The sequence below is a fragment of the Meleagris gallopavo genome, chromosome 9 (genome assembly GCF_905368555.1).
Source record: "Meleagris gallopavo chromosome 9, MGAL_WU_HG_1.1, whole genome shotgun sequence".
NCBI lineage: Eukaryota > Metazoa > Chordata > Aves > Galliformes > Phasianidae > Meleagris > Meleagris gallopavo.
Genome location: NC_139412.1, coordinates 2,070,289 through 2,085,814, shown reverse-complemented (window position 1 = coordinate 2,085,814; position 15,526 = coordinate 2,070,289). Strand labels below are relative to the sequence as shown.

Below are 15,526 nucleotides of genomic sequence, written 5' to 3'. Positions count from 1 at the left end.
CTGTTCCAGTGCTCCGTCACCCTTACCACGAAGAAGTTCCTTTGCATATTGGTGCATATCTTCCTATGCTCAAGTTTATGGCCATTTCCCCTCGTCCCGTCCCCACAGACTGCTGAAAAGAGGTTGGCCATGTCTCTTTGACTCCCACACTTAAGATATTTATAAACGTTAATAAGATCCCCTCTCAGTCTTCTGTTCTCAAGGCTGAACAGACCCAGTTCCCTCAGCCTTTCCTCATGGGGGAGACGCTCCAGGCCCTGTATCACCTTTGTGGCCTTCTGCTGGACTCTCTCCAGGACATCCCTGTCTTTTTTGTACCTGGGAACCGAGAACTGGATGCAGTACTGCAGGTGAGACCTGACCAGGGCAGAGCAGAGGGGAGGATCACCTCCCTTGACCTGCTGGCCGCGCTCCTTATAATGCACCCTAGGAACGCACTGTCCTTCTCGGCCACCGGGGCACACAAACCACATTTTATATATGCGTTCAGAGGAGCTGGGGGAAAGTGTAATAATTGGGCGGTACGCGAGGCAAAGGCAGAACAGCCAAGGAGGGACGGCACCGGACTGACTGCGGCTGTCGGGTTACCTCCTGCTTGGATAACGAATCATTCGGGGCACAACCCACCGCCCTTCGACCCTCGGGACCCCAAGCAGACCGCCCCAACGCCGATAGGGGCTCCTCAACGTCCGGCCCCGAGGCTCCGCCCGGCGCTGCGCAGCCAGACCGTCCTCGTCCCGCCCCGCGCCGGGCGGAGCGTGCGGCAACCGCGGAGCTGCTGGAGCCGGCTTGGTACGGCGGGGCCGGGCCGCTCTGCTGGAGCCAACGGAACCGGCTGCGGCTGCTGGCGGCGCGCCGGACCGGGGGGATGACGCTCAAATCGAGCCGCGGCGGCGGAGGGGGAAGCGGCAGCATGAGGACGGCGCTGTCCGACCTCTACCTGGAGCACCTGCTGCAGAACCGGGCCAAGCCCGAGGTGAGCGCCGAGCGCCCGCGGACCCCGCCGGAGCCCCGAGACCCCCGGCTTGCCCTGGAGCCGGCTTAGCGGGGCTGGGGGCGGGGAGGGAGCTCGGCATCCTGCCCGTGTGCTTGTTTTGCTGCGAAGTTGCGGCTGGTCTGAGCTGGAAACGGGAGCGGGAGGGGATCCGGGGCTGCGGCGCAAACAGCGCGGGGTCGTTCCTTGCTGCTGTCATTTGGGGTGAAGGGAGAAGGGCAGAGCGGCAGCCCGTGGCTGAGCCGTGCTGTCCGCATAGGGACGGGGTTTCTGTGCTGCCTCTGAAAGCAGGCAGGAGATTCCCACCAAGCTGCTTTCGGCTCATCCAGGGCTTCCAAAGGAGGCTTGTCCGGTCTGGCCCGTGCTGGTGGTTTGTTTGTGTGCTTTTTATGGCTCAGAGCTGGCGGAGTGCTGTAAAAAATAAATAGAAGAAGCATTTGGAGCAAGTGCTGCTGAGAGGAGCTTCTCCATCCATCCCTGGAGCAGGGATAAATCAAACCCCCATGCAGTGCTGCATGCAGAACATAGGAGCTGGCCTGCAGCTGCCCACTGCCACGGTGCATTTGTTCCAGTAGGGATAAAGAGGAAGGTGACCAGCTGGGAGCTGTTAGGAGGTGCTCCATAGGGCTGGCTCCCGGCTGTGTTGTGTATCTGGTTGTGTGCTCATTCCTGCAGCATGCTGGCCACGCAGGGTGGCAGGGACGTGGCAGCAGTTCTCAGGGCTCTGGGTCGGGCTGGCTGCTTCCCAGCTCAAATCACACAGAGGTTCCTCTTCCTGCTGCTCCCGATGCAGCAGGGATCCCAAACCCATGTGAGTGGAGGCAGTCGTGGCTAGAAAACAAGCAGAAGTGCAGGAGGCTGCAGCCCTCTTCCCTTCAGCTCCTTCACGTGCCCGCCTGGCTTTTCTTTTTCTATTAATGGCAAATAGAGATTTGCCAGGGAGTTGTGGGCTTTGCTCCCAGTGGTGCTGCTGGCTTGCAGGGTGACCTTGGGCATGCCACCTAATCTGTTGTGACTCAGTTCTCCAGCTGTAAAATGGGCAGCGGGTCTGTTGTTTAGGAGGAGGGCCCTTCTCAGAGCTGGGGGTGTGGAGGGGACAGCGTGTGACCCTATGGCAGCATCACGTGGCATCAAACCAGTGCCATTTCCAGCTGTGGTCCCTCTTCTGAAATGACTGTGGGTGAAATAGTGGTTGGGAGCTGAGCAAAACTCCTCCTGGGTTTGACCAAAATAAATGGTGGGGGTGTAGGACTGGCTTCGGCTCTTTAATCATAAATGCAGTTTGTGCTGTTCCAGGCTGTGTGGCTGCAGGGAAAATGCCACTTGGAAGGCGGGGAATGGAGTGGCTGTGCTGCTCCTCAAAGCCCCATCCATTTTACTGGCTGTCCCTCGGAGGTGGCAGGTTTCACTGACACATCTGGAGGGCTGCGTCGGCCTTCCCTGCTGGGAAAGCAGTGCCTCAGCAGAACTGATGGGGCTGCTTGGGAATGTGGCCCTTCTCTACCACAGCGCTCAGTGAGCTGCAGTGAGGGCAGCATCTTCTGCCCCCCACAGCCACTTGTGTTCTTCCTGCTCCTCTGTTCCCCATCTGCTGTGGCCTGTTGACATAGCTGTGTCTTTTCCCAGTTTCAGTAGCATAATTTTGTTTGATTTGAGTGGGTGTTGTTTTTTTTTCTTTTTAAAATGGACCGTTTTGCTGGAAGATGTCTTGAGTGAGGTCTGCTCCAGGCTGACCTGAGTGGGCAGCAGCCTCAGACCAGAATGAATTACTACTAAATGTCCACATGCCCACCTCTCCCCCCATTTTGTATTTGCTAGTCATCTTTTGTTTGTTGCTGTGCTTTTTAGACACCCCAGTGCATGCATTTGTTGCACAGTAGTAATGCTCTCAGGCAGGAGGAGAGGCTGCTGGGCCAGCACCAAGCAGAGCAGATCCAGGTTGAGCCACCCCAGGGCAAGGACGTGCCCAAGGCTCATGTCCTGGCCTCCCCTGCACGCCCCACAGTGATTATGTCCAGATGAAGGGTGGTGGTGCTGGAGGAAGCTGGCATTTTGCTGCTTGACATAACTGGGGCTGCTCTGCCCTCCTTCCTCTCTGTGTGCTGCTGTGCTTTGAGGGCCCAACCAGCAAAGCCAGCAGCACCTGACCTTTCTCCATGTGCTCTCCACGTGCTCTTCTGAGACCACCTCATACTGAAATCCCCTGGTGAGGACAGCAAGGAGAGCCCAGGAGCCAAGCCTCCAAGTATGCCCTTTGCTCCAGAGTGCTGCTTCCCCAAAGTGCTGCTTCACTCTCCTGTAAATGAGAGTTAATGTTTGATTTCCAGCCTTCTGACCCAAGTCATTCTATGATTCCCCCAGTGATGTGCAGCCCAGCCTAGCAGCAGGAACAACCCCAGAGGGTGACACTGACCCTGCCCAGGATTCTCACCAAGGGTTGCTTCCCTCTCACCGCATTCCCTGCTGGCACACGTGGCCCCAAGGGCTGCTGTCCTCCCGTCACCCTTGTGCCTCTTGCAGAAGAGGAAAATGGTGGGCTGTGCCTGCATGGCTGCGGAGCCGGTGGCTGTGCCTCCCTGCACCTCCGTGCCCTGGCTGAGCCCAGGGCTGCGTGGAGCTGGCGGTGGCTGCGGTGCTGGCTCCTGGCAGCATGCACAGATGCTTCCTGTGGAGCAGTGACTAAGTAGCAGGGGTTGGCCTGCGTCCAGCACGGCTGCAAAGCCTCCAGAGGTCACGGGCTGAGCTGGCCAGGAGTGTGACGGCTGCTGGGAGAGTTCATGGAAAGCAACATGGGCAGACAGCTTGTGTGCACTGAATGTGAGCCGTGCATCTCCCACCTCCCGTACCCCTCTGCTCAGTGCTGGGACTGTCACGTGCCACCCTGACCCCACCTGTGAGCCAGGCATGTCCCCATCCCTGCCCGGCAGTCACTTGGTGCAGTCACTTTGGGAATGGACGGGCTGTTCCCAGGGTCTCTGGAGGTCCCTTCTGGGACAGAGCTGCCATTGAGTGACCAGGGGCTGTCTGTGATGACAAGGCTTGCTCTCCAGGGCAACCAGGGTGACACTGGTGCTGTGTCAGCGTCGAGGGCTGGGTGTTTTCTCCAGCTCTCAGCAAAATGCAAAGGTCAGGGCCAGGAGGCTCAGCAGGGATGGGAACTCCCAGCCGTGGAGCAGACTCTGCCATGTCCTGGGTCAGCAGGCTTTGCTGAGCCCAGGGTTTGAGGCTGGGGACTGTGTGGTGTAATGCTTTCCCAAGGCACGAAGGAGATAAGTGTGATCTGTGCTGACTCAGATCACCTCAGAGGCACTTTGGCCTCGAGCAGGGCTGGAGGAGTTTGTTCACTTCCTCCTCCTCTTCCTCACACCCACTCACCAAGAGCAGAGAACTGAGAGCACCAGCACTACTGGATCCTGCCTGCTAGCAGCTCACCTCGCTGGGGCTGGCAAGATGTGAGCTCTTTTGCCCTCTGAGCCACTGGCACTCCTCTGGGCCGTGATTCAGCCTCCTCCTCCTCCGTGGTTAAGCCATTGGCAGCCAGAGATAGTGTGTGATGTTGCCTTTTTGCCCTGAGGAGGAGGCTGTTGGGCTCTGTCAGAAGTAGCTTAGAAGGATAAAAGCATATCACACATCCTCACTGGTGCTGCACAGCACACACAGCTCCCTCTTTGCTTGTCCCTTTCTGCCAATGCCTGTCCTGGTACAGCCACAGGCCCTGTCACCCTTGGCCCATGGGGACGTGGCTCTGCACCTTGCTGGTTGCACATTGACCTAGATGAGGAAAAGCAGAGTTTGCAAACTGAGCGAGAACAGAGCCTGACCCCAGCGCTGTCCCTGTTCCTTGGGGATGAGTCCCATACTGCTCTGTTGGCTCTGAAGCTGTCCTGGGCTGTGTGCTCTGCAATGAGCCGAGTGCTGCTGCAACACGCAGCAGTGTTTGGGACCTGCTGCTGCAGAAGATGACCAGCTGTGGACTCCTGACTTCTGGTACCTGTAGCTTTCCCAGACTTTTCTTGCCTCCTGTATTTCCCAAGCTACTGGAAAACTACTGATCAAGCCCACATACACATCTTCAAGGGTGAAGCTTTTGTGTTCTTTGTCTGTCCATGCTCTCGCTGTCCTCTACTCCAGCACATGGGTCTCTACTCTCCCTGCTGTGCCCGGAATGCTAACATTGCCAAGTGGCTCAGCCCCACACAGGTGGAGTTCCTAAACCCCGCTCTCTGTTTTGCCCTGACAGGCCGTCACTCAGGCCCCGAATGCTATGACTGAGGACATTTACACCAATGGCTCTGCCACCCTGGGCAGCCCTTCCCACAGCAACGGCCGTGAGGTGCGGAAGATCCGCCTGGTCCAGTTTGAGAAGGTGACAGAGGAGCCCATGGTGAGAGCTGGCAAGATGCCCAAGGCTGGTGGCACCGAGGGGGGCGGAGGGCAGGTAGAGCTGCACCAATGGGTTGGCCTTGGGGGAGGCAGGAGATCGCTGGAGCATCGGCCATGGGAAGAGGGTGCTGGATGCTGCCTGGGATCTGGAGTGAGCCCCGCCAGCGGGTGATGCCGTGTGCCAAGAGGAGCAGTCATGGATTTTCCTGTCTTCCAGGGAATCACGCTGAAGCTCAATGACAAGCAGAGCTGTATGGTGGCCAGGATTTTCCACGGGGGCATGATACACAGACAAGGTAACAAGCCAGCTTTTCCCTGTGACGTGGGCATCTGTGTCCTTTCCTCCACCAGGAATATGTCAGGAACTTAGGACTCATCTCTCTGCATGGCTGGCATGTTAATGCATTGGAGGCTTTAGAGAGAAATGAAGGGCTGGGGGCAGGGCTCTCGCAGAAAGGAACCTGAGACCCATCTGTCTCCATCCCGTGATGGGGTGACTGTAACTGGAGAAGGATCATGCCCCAGAGACTGTGGGAGAAACTCTTCCCATTCCTAAAATGCACAGATGGGACAGGCTCTGCAAGCCAAAGGGCCAAAAGAAATTAATAGGTGCCACTTTGTGATTTTGGTTCTTGCCAGAGGAGCATGGAATGAGATGTTCTGTGCTTATTTGAAGAGGCCCATTTTCCAGCTTTGGGTCCAAATGGGAAGTCTGAGTTTATCCCTGCCAAAATAACCCAGGAGCTGTTCCAGTAATGCTGCTAGAGCCTGATTTATAGCAGTATATCTGAGGCTGCAATCTGGCTGGATATATAAACTGAAAACACACGAAGTCAAGAATGCCTTGTGTTCAAGGGCCCTGAAAGGAGACTGTCGCTTGGCTTCAGGTGAACCTTGGGGTTGGGTTTGAATAACTCTGGAACAGGTGATTTGACCAGTATAGATAACCTGATAACCTTCATAGTGGACAAAGCGTGTGTGTGGGGTGGTGGGTGCTGAATTCATTCCTCTTGTGCCTCAGTGGTAGGTGATGTGTGCAGCTCCACAAGTGCTGCTCAAGCTGGCATCGTGGTGTCTGGGTTACAGCTTGTAGTGTCAGGAGTGAGTGGCTTTTATCCAGTCCTGCATTTTCATGTTTCTCCCGTTGCTGGCAGGCTCCCTTCATGTGGGTGATGAGATCATAGAAATCAATGGGCAGAGTGTGAGCAACCACTCAGTTGACCAGCTGCAGAAGATGCTGGTAGGTATTTGTGTTTGGCAGGGCTGTTCCCAAGGAATGACCCCTTTACCTGCAGACATGCATGTTGGTTGAGCATTAATTCCCACCTATACATCAGAGCCAAACTCATCGCTGCTTGTAGCAGGAGCTGGGGCTGCCATCTTGGGGTGCTGTACTATGGCCAAGTGCTCAGCCCTTCCACATAGCATCTTGTCTTTGCCTCCTGAGAAGGACAGTTGACCCTGGAGGCCCTACCGAGTCTCCAGATGTGCTCATCCTCATAGAACATGCAGGATTTGTGAAGAAGGAGCAAGGGTCCAGCACAGAAAGAAAGCTTGAGGGAAACATTTCCATCATGCTGGCCGAATGGGCCTGTCCTGTCAAGCTCCTTGCTGGGGCTGCTGGGCTGGAGATGGTTCATTCTGGTGATGCTTGGGTGCCTTGCTCCGTGCACAGGCTGCTGCTGTTGGGCTGCATTCAGGTCTACATCCTCCAACTCTTCTTTCTCCCCTTCCTTTGTTCACTAGAAAGAAACCCAGGGGATGGTCTCAATAAAAGTCATTCCCAACCAGCAGAGCCGCCTCCCTGCTCTCCAGGTAAGTGCAGCTTCCAGACCCGTGGCTGTGGGGCCGAGTGGGACCAGAGCAAACCATGGGGATTGGTGCTGCCCTGTTCCCTTCCCTGAGCTACTGAAGGAGAAAGGGACCTGGCCTGTGCAAATGAGCAGATGTGTTAAGCAGATGTGTGCGTAGAAGCATGCGCCAGAGGTAAATGTGTGCAGTCTTTGATAATGCAAAAGCAGCTGTGTGCGTGCATCGGGAAGCACGAGAGCCTCCTGTCCCCTGTGAGCACTGCCATGACAGCCTTGCAACTGCTTTCTTTGGGGGGTTGGACTCGATGATCTCTGGAGGTCCCTTCCAACTCCTACGATTCTGTGATTCTGTGATTCTCTGCTGCGGGGTGATGGCAGAGCCTCCAGGTGCAGCACAGGGCACGTGCCTATGCCGTCACTGATGCTTACTGCCTCAGCTGCGGGCCGAGTGATGTAGCTCTGGCTGCTGCCAGCACGTTGGTAGAAACCGTTAGCAGTGAGCAAGTGGGAGGAAGGAAGTGGTGGGGGAGAGGAAGAGAGCTGCTGCTACCACTGCCTGGGAAGGGGTGACACACTGTGGCAGAGGGTGACACGTTCTGGTGGGTGCACTTGGCTGGTTTTGTCTTTGGAGCTCCGATTTGGCTGAAGTGCTCAGGATGACAGGAAGGGCTGGGATGCCCAGGATGTCAGGTATTCTGTCCTGCTCCAGGTGCAGGAGCAGAGCCCAGCACGGCCCCTCCATTGAGGACAGGCAGGAGTGGGAGAAGAGCTCATGGGAGAGGTGGGGGCAGGTCGATGGTGCGTGGATATGCTCAGGGAGCCCGTGCCCTCCTCCCTCCATCCACCAGAAGTCCCTTACCCAGAGGAGCTGAAGTCTCTGGTTGTGGTAGCAAGTAAAAACTGCCTTTGTTCCCTCTAAGCCCTTGCTGTCCTTGTTCCAGCTCAGCCAACCTTGCACTTGTTTGTGTATTAAGTGCTGGCCCTATCTGCCCTCCCTGTCGGCCAGGCCAGCTCAGCACCTGGGGAAAAGTTACCTCTGAGTAAAAGAACGTGGCTGCTGGCTCACCTGTGGCTGCTCCAGGTTCAGAGAAGGACACGGGGACAAACTCTTGCCCAGCAACAACTGCTGTACTCCCTTTCATTGCACCCAGGCTCCTAGGAACCACAGGTCACATGCTGCCTGGGTCTCTGCTTGTTGCAATCCCCTGCTGGGAGCAGTGTAACTCCTGGTTTTGTTTCACCTCCTCTGTCCCCACACTTATCTTAATTTCACAGTGTGACAGGTAGGATGGAGCAGATTCCAGCACCACACTGCCCTGGGCAAAAGCAGCACCCAAGCCAGCCCCAGCTGGCCCCACAACTTGGTAGCCGGCCACTTTGAGGCCAGCCACAGACCTCTTGGGGCAATTTGGTTTGGGAGGATCCTAATAAGAAGCACCAAGTCCTCAGGTCTCCTAGAGTCACCTCCAACTGCAGGCTTTTGACTATATACACTAGCACTCCTCATGCTGGATCGTGCTTGGTATTTAAACTTCCAGCCCCAGAAATGGGGCTGGCAGATGTTTGGCAAATAGTCTGCACTGAGATCTGACCCAAGGTCATGTCTGTAGGTAACTCTTGTTGATGGGGTCTTTCCAAATGAGGAGTGACCTGCTGTGTCTAGCCTGGGGCACCAGGGCTGAAGGAGAGGGCTCCAGGCAGGTGCCTGGGCAGAGCTTGCTGTGTGTTCCTCATGTGTTTGTGTAGATGACCATCTTCCTGGCACTGGAGAGTGCTTTCAAAACAAGCGTCAGTCTTGAACAGGTGGTTGGATGGATCCTGGAAGAACATTCCATTTTTGTTGTTTTCCTTGAGACGTCTCATGGCACAGTGTGATCCATGTGCTCTGCTTTTCTGGCAGCAAAAGAGAACCACGTTCGTGTCGTGTTGGCCCCGTGTGTCTGGCAGATCACAGCAGCATTGCTGGAAGGACATACTGTGGGGAAATTGTTTTGATACGGCCCAAGGACAGCATGGTCTGTCCTACCCAGGGAGGACCTGAGTACAGATGTGTGCTGTACCTTCCTCCCAGGGAGAGGTGATACCGAAGAGCCAGGGCAGTCTCAGGCAGGGATAGATGTGACACTGTGCTCTGGGCTAGCAGAAGGCCCCGTGCCATGCAGGGCTGCCCTGCTTGCTCCTGGCTGCTCACTACAGAGCCCAGGGCTGCCAAGGGGCTACATGGACACTGTACTGATTGACTGTGGGACACACAGTCCTGCACAGAGGCAGCAGTTCTTTCACCAGCTCCCATTGCTCAGCTGGTGCTGGTAGATGCAGTGTGGGGCCAGGAGCTGGATACAGCCATATTGACTCCAGCCCTTTCTCTCTTTCAGATGTTCATGAGGGCACAGTTTGACTATGACCCCAAAAAAGACAACCTGATCCCCTGCAAGGAAGCAGGCCTGAAGTTCCAGACAGGTGATGTGATTCAGATCATCAACAAGGATGACAGCAACTGGTGGCAGGGCCGTGTGGAAGGCTCCGGTACTGAATCAGCAGGACTCATCCCTTCCCCTGAACTCCAGGAGTGGTAAGTCCCTTCACAGGAAATCCCAGTCTGGGCATGAGATGGCTGTGGGGCTGTATGCCACGTCCCCATCTCATGGCTTTGGTGCATGGAGGTCCTGTGTCATGCATGGCAAGCATTGGGAGCGTTCTGACAAGATCTGAGCTGTCTCACCATGGCCACCGTGACCCATCACAGCCCCACGTAAGGATGTGATCACTGGGTTTGGAAGGAAGTCTTGGATTTGGGGCTCAGTGACCGTGTTGGGTAGTACCAGTGCCACTGCTGGGAAAGGGAGCGCACCTCACCTCATCTGCTCCAGGATGAGTCTTTGCTTGCCCCAGCAATCACCTCACTGCATGTCTGAGGGATGATCCTACTGCTCCCCAGGGCCCCCAGACACAGTGGTGTCATTCTGTCTTGGCAGGCGTGTGGCGAGTGTCACCCAATCCAGTCAGAGCGAAGCCCAGAGTTGCAGCCCTTTCGGGAAGAAAAAGAAGTACAAAGATAAATACCTGGCCAAGCACAGCTCAAGTAAGTGTAAGCAGGGTGCTGGGCCCCCAAACCCTGCAGGCTGCCAAACGCGGGGCAGGTGCTGGCCCTGCACAGCCAGCAGTGTCACTGTGGGGGCACGTGCCTGTCATCTGCTTGTTTAAACCCCGTGCTAAGCAGTGCTGGCCTGCTCCAGACCAGCAAAGGCAGTGGCCTGAGGACGTGCTGGCTCCTAGCCCAACCTGCAGCTCTGACCGGTGGCAAACAAGGTCGTAAATCAGCTAGATAAATAAAGCTTTCCCAGCAACAAGCTCTCTGCAACTTCCCACTGCCTTCTCGCATGGCTCTTGGGTCCTACTGTCCCTGTTCTCTCTGTGAGAGAACATCTAACTTCTTTAGAGGCTGCTGTTCCAGCCTCCCAGCACCATACGTATGCCATGTACTGGTTGCTGCTGGGGCTGGTGCTCTTTCCCAGGCCAGCCAAGCAGGGGATGCTCACAGCCCATCTTGTTTGCTCCCGAGATTTTTGCCAAAGGATCTGACTTTGCTCCAGCATGCAAAGTCCTCAGGAGTACAGTCTCAAGAGTAGCTGAGACAGCTCTAATTACTCTTGTTTCTCCTTCACTGCAGTTTTTGACCAGCTGGATGTAGTTTCGTATGAGGAGGTGGTGAGGCTGCCTGCCTTCAAGAGGAAGACGCTGGTGCTCATAGGTAGGTCCTGCTCCTGTCCTCCTGCACATGGAGGGGGCTGTGGGAAACCAGGGCTGGGGCAGTGCTGCCCTTCAAAAGCTGGTAAGCACTGGGGAGCATTTCTTCTACCTGCAGCGATTGCCAGGCAGGCTGATATCTGCACGTGGTATTGTGCATGTGGTCTGGCACCTGCTCTCCAGTGCTGAGGAGTTATTTCAGGAGAGTTTCTGGCTCTTAAATGTCTTCATGGTCTGTGCAGCTGCACCAAAGTCAGCACTTCCATGCTGAGGGTGCAGCTGCTGCTGGAGCTCCTGGTCTAAGCAGTCCAGCCTGCAGGCAGCTGTGATAGCACCTAGGGCAGGGAGACCCTTCTCCAGGGCTGGAAAACAGCACAGAGGGTTGCACCTTCTCTCAGGCACTCCTCAGCCCAGCTCATGTCCACCCCTCTTCCCCTGTAGGGGCCAGCGGAGTGGGTCGCAGCCACATCAAGAATGCCCTGCTCAGCAACAACCCCGAGAAGTTCATGTACCCCCCACCATGTAAGTAACACAACCAGGTGAGGGCATGCAGCACTATCCCAGCACGTTTCCTCACCTCCTCCTCAAGCCACCAGGTGGGATGGGAGGTGGGGAGATGTTCTTCCAGCACCGTGAAGCCTTGATGTCACAGGGCACCAGACAAGGCCCTGCAGGGTCTCCCTGCCTCCTGCCCCATGGGCTGAACTTACCCAGAGATGGCCGGGCTGCTACTGCCTGCATTGCAGACATCCTGTCCCCATCCCAGTGCAGCACCTCGCAGCTCTCCTCACATTGGCCACATTGCCTACTTGTCCCATTTAGGATGGAGTTCCAATGGGGGATTGGTAAGCTTCATCTAGAGGTACATAGGTCTTCTGTACTCCTCCTTGCCCCAGCCCCGTGCTCAGAAAGGGTCCATAAAACCCCCAGGTTGGCTCCCTGGCCTTCTGGTGGTCAGCACCTGGCTGAGGGCATGGTGCGTTTTTCTCCCTCTGCAGACACCACGCGCCCCCAGAAAAAGAATGAGGTGGATGGGAAGGACTACTACTTTGTTTCCACCGAGGAGATGACCCGGGACATCTCAGCTAATGAGTTCCTGGAGTTTGGAAGCTACCAGGGAAACATGTTTGGCACCAAATTTGAAACGGTGCACAAGATCCACCAGCAGGACAAAGTCGCTATTTTAGACATTGAACCCCAGGTAGGAAGCAGGGGAAGTGGTGGGCAGAATGGGGACTGCTGCAGACTGGGCAGCCCTGCTGTGTGCTGTGACCGTCCCTGCACACCTGCCATTCTCCAAGCTGTACCATTGCCCTTACATTGCCTTACTACCCCCAGGCTCAGGGGTCCACAGCCCCTTCAGCCCACTGTTGCACCGCAGACACCACTGAATCTTGGCTGGGGGAAGTAGGGGCAGCCACTCACCAGCTTGCCACGTTCTGATAACTGCATTCTGCTCTCTTTCCAGACCTTGAAGATTGTCCGCACGGCAGAACTCTCCCCATTCATAGTCTTCATTGCCCCAACAGACAAGGCAGAGGAGGTGGGTTGGCACAGTGGTGGCTGCAGCTCCCCAGCATGGGGCAGGGGGTGGCAAGGAGCCCACGGGGGACAAAGCCTTGCAGCAGCCCAGGGCTCTCTTCCTGGCTCTGTAGTGAGAATCAGCTTCTTCCTGTTCAAATTGGTTTCTGTGGTCCAGGAGAGCAGTGTAACTTTATCAGTCCAGACCTAAGAGACAGGACTTGGGGATTCCTGCAGCCTTAGGCTCTCTCCCATAGGGAAATCCCCAGCAAGCACCATCCCTGGAGGAGCACAATTAGTCCCAAACACGTAGCTGGGTGCACAGCCCAGCACCAAGGGCTGTCTCTAGCTGCAGCAGTGCTGCAGAGCAGGAACACATACCCTGCCATCAGCTATGCAAATGGGACACACAAACAGCAGGGCGTTTCATTCTTTAGCTCATTGAGATGCTCACCCTCCAAAATTAGGATGAAGCAGTACTAATGCTGCACAGTGCTGAGCACAAAGCTCTTGGCTGCATACCTCTGTTTCCCAGAGACAGAGCAGTTCTGCCTTTCTGCTATGCCACCTCCACCAGGAGAAGAGGGGAGAGAAGGCAAAGCCCTAGAACTGTGCCCCTCCTGAATGCACAGCCAGCCAAGGCATTCTCTTCAAGCTGGGCTGGCCCAAATTGGTAGCTGGGGAATTCATAAAGCTTACAGTACAGACAGCATCTGGCACAGGGAATATCTGTGTAGCATCATGAAGGTAGTTGGAGACACATCAATATGTGGAGTGTAGGAAAGCCAGATGGAGCAGGTAGGGAGGTTCCAGGCAGAAAGGGCAGCGAGGCAGCCCTCTCCCTTACTCCATGCCCCATCAACAACTGCTGCCTCCAGCCCCAGAACATTAACTCCTGCCGCAGTGGGCAGGGCCAGCCCTGCTGCTGCACACACTATATATAGCAAGCTGCTGCAGCTCAGGTAACTGCTCACTGGAGGGGACACAGCAGTGCCAAAATGTGACTTAGCAGAGCTCACATGACCCAGGCAAACTGCTTAGTGCTCTCCCTCCTCCACTCTGCTGACAACTGCTGAGCAACACCCAGCAGCACTGCAGTCAGCACATCCCCCAGGTGCAGAAGCTGCAAGCAATCCAAGCTCCATGTGGGAGATGCCAGGAATTGGGTCTGAACCCAACTCCCAGGGTGACCCTGCTAGCTGCAGGGGTGTGCAGGAGATGAGGAGCAGGCAGCTTTGCTGGGCCATGCTGAACACTCCCTACTTTTGGGGCTGTTCTGGTGGAGAGGGATCATCCTGCAGGGATCCTACCTTCAGCCCAGCCTCATGCCATGCACTAGCAATGAGCTGTCACGAGGTATTTTAAATTAGAATACAAGACCAAACAGCCCTGACCTCATTAGCAGGTAACCTGATGTTCCCAGCATTGCATAAAAGTCCAGCAAAAATCCACTTCAACTCCTGTGTTGCTGCATGACAGCTCTCCTGGCCTGTTAGATGAATGAGGGGGTTCTGTATTCTGGTACTTGATAGCAGCTGAAGCTCTTCTGGGGATGGGCAAAGCAAGCCTGTTGGGATGGGCTATGAAATTACCCTCCTCCTCAGCCTTCTGGACACTTTCTCTCTTTTCTTGCAGTCGGAGGCTTTGCAGCAGCTTCGCAAGGATTCAGAGAGCATCCGGAGCAGATATGCACACTACTTTGACCTCTCAATAGTCAACAATGGAGTGGAGGAAAGCCTCAAGCTGCTGGAGGAAGCCTTTGAGCAGGCCTGCAGCTCCCCGCAGTGGGTGCCTGTCTCCTGGGTTTACTGAGGGCATCCAGCCCCCATTGCTTCCTATCAAAGCATCCTGCAGCTGTGGGGAGCAGAGAAACCTCCTCAGCTTCCCCTGATCTACACCCAACCTAGCACAGCTCCCTTCCTCTGCTGCTCCATGGACACAGTCTCAATTGGCCAACACTCACAGGGTCTTCAGAATGCCCCTGCCAGGGAACGCAGGACAGAGGCTGCCCAGTGACATACGGTGCTATAAGTGAGAGGTAGCAGCAGAGCCCAGGGCATCCCGACAGCTCAGAGCGCAGCCCCCACCTTGCCTGCTGAGGCAAAGCACAACCCTCCTGCAGCACCCAGCCCATCTTACTCTCTGCAACAGCCCTGGGGAAGCAGTACAGCAGCCACCTTCCAGGCAGAGGTCTCCTGCCTCTGCAAGAGCGTACATGGCCCCAAACACCTCGAAAGCCTGGCAGGTATCTGTGAGGCTTCCCATAGCACACCGGAGCTCCTGAGCCTAAGGGCTTCCTCTCACAAACCAGGAGAAGAAAAGGCAAGTGTGGGTTTGACAAAAGCAAACCATCCCAAGGCATGGTTCCTGCCTGCATTCTGAGCTTCAGGTGGTCTGATTCACCCTGTGCAACTGTAGTTGTAAGAACTCCCTGCATTTAAATTCTCACCGTGCAGCTTGGATTGTTACCAGCTGGCCAGAAAAACTCTTCAGCAGCTGAGCAAGTCCTGTGGACCAAACCTCTGAGGGACAGTTCGATACGTAGAGTAGATCCAGCCACAAGCATCTGTTGCATGCAGTACAAACTGTCTCTTCATCCAGGCATGTTTTCTAGAGTGTAGGCTGTCCCACACACTGTATGCTAACGTAAAAACACAAAGGAGTTCCTTAAGCTGGAATGTAGTGACACACAAGCTCCACCATGACCGTGTCCAGGAAGCATCACCATGGCTCCTGGGCAGACCGTAACCATGTAGGTGCAAGAATGTTGTGTGTGTTCAGCAGTCAGTTGGGGGAAGGAGTTTAACAAGTCTTGTGCAATTTTTTTTTTTTTTTTTTTTAAAGAAGCCAAAAATAAAATCTGTTGATGTGCAATAGGGACCTTTGTTCTGATCCACTGCAGGGAACCAACGAGCAGCAATAAACGTGTGCTGAAACATTGCCACGAGTGGTGTGTTACCTCAGGCTGAGCACAGGTGGGCATCTGCTCCCACCTCCCTGAGCTGGAGGCACCAAGGTAAGGCAGGTAGGACCGAAAAGCTCTCCAGGTGCTGCCAGACTTCTCCAGGAC

General features: G+C 55.4%; 1 protein-coding gene across 1 annotated transcript; it reads left to right on the top strand.

Annotated features, from left to right (window-relative positions):
• Window positions 1–718: 718 nt before the first annotated feature.
• On the top strand, window positions 719–15,396 carry MPP1 (MAGUK p55 scaffold protein 1). Its single transcript, XM_085230536.1, has 12 exons — window positions 719–976; window positions 5,235–5,378; window positions 5,595–5,673; window positions 6,532–6,617; window positions 7,124–7,192; window positions 9,564–9,760; window positions 10,164–10,270; window positions 10,859–10,939; window positions 11,377–11,457; window positions 11,934–12,136; window positions 12,404–12,478; window positions 14,092–15,396. Exons 1-12 carry the CDS (start codon window positions 869–871, stop codon window positions 14,266–14,268), a joined length of 1,407 nt encoding a protein of 468 aa, XP_085086662.1. The 5' UTR covers window positions 719–868; the 3' UTR covers window positions 14,269–15,396.
• The last annotated feature ends 130 nt before the right edge of the window (window positions 15,397–15,526 follow it).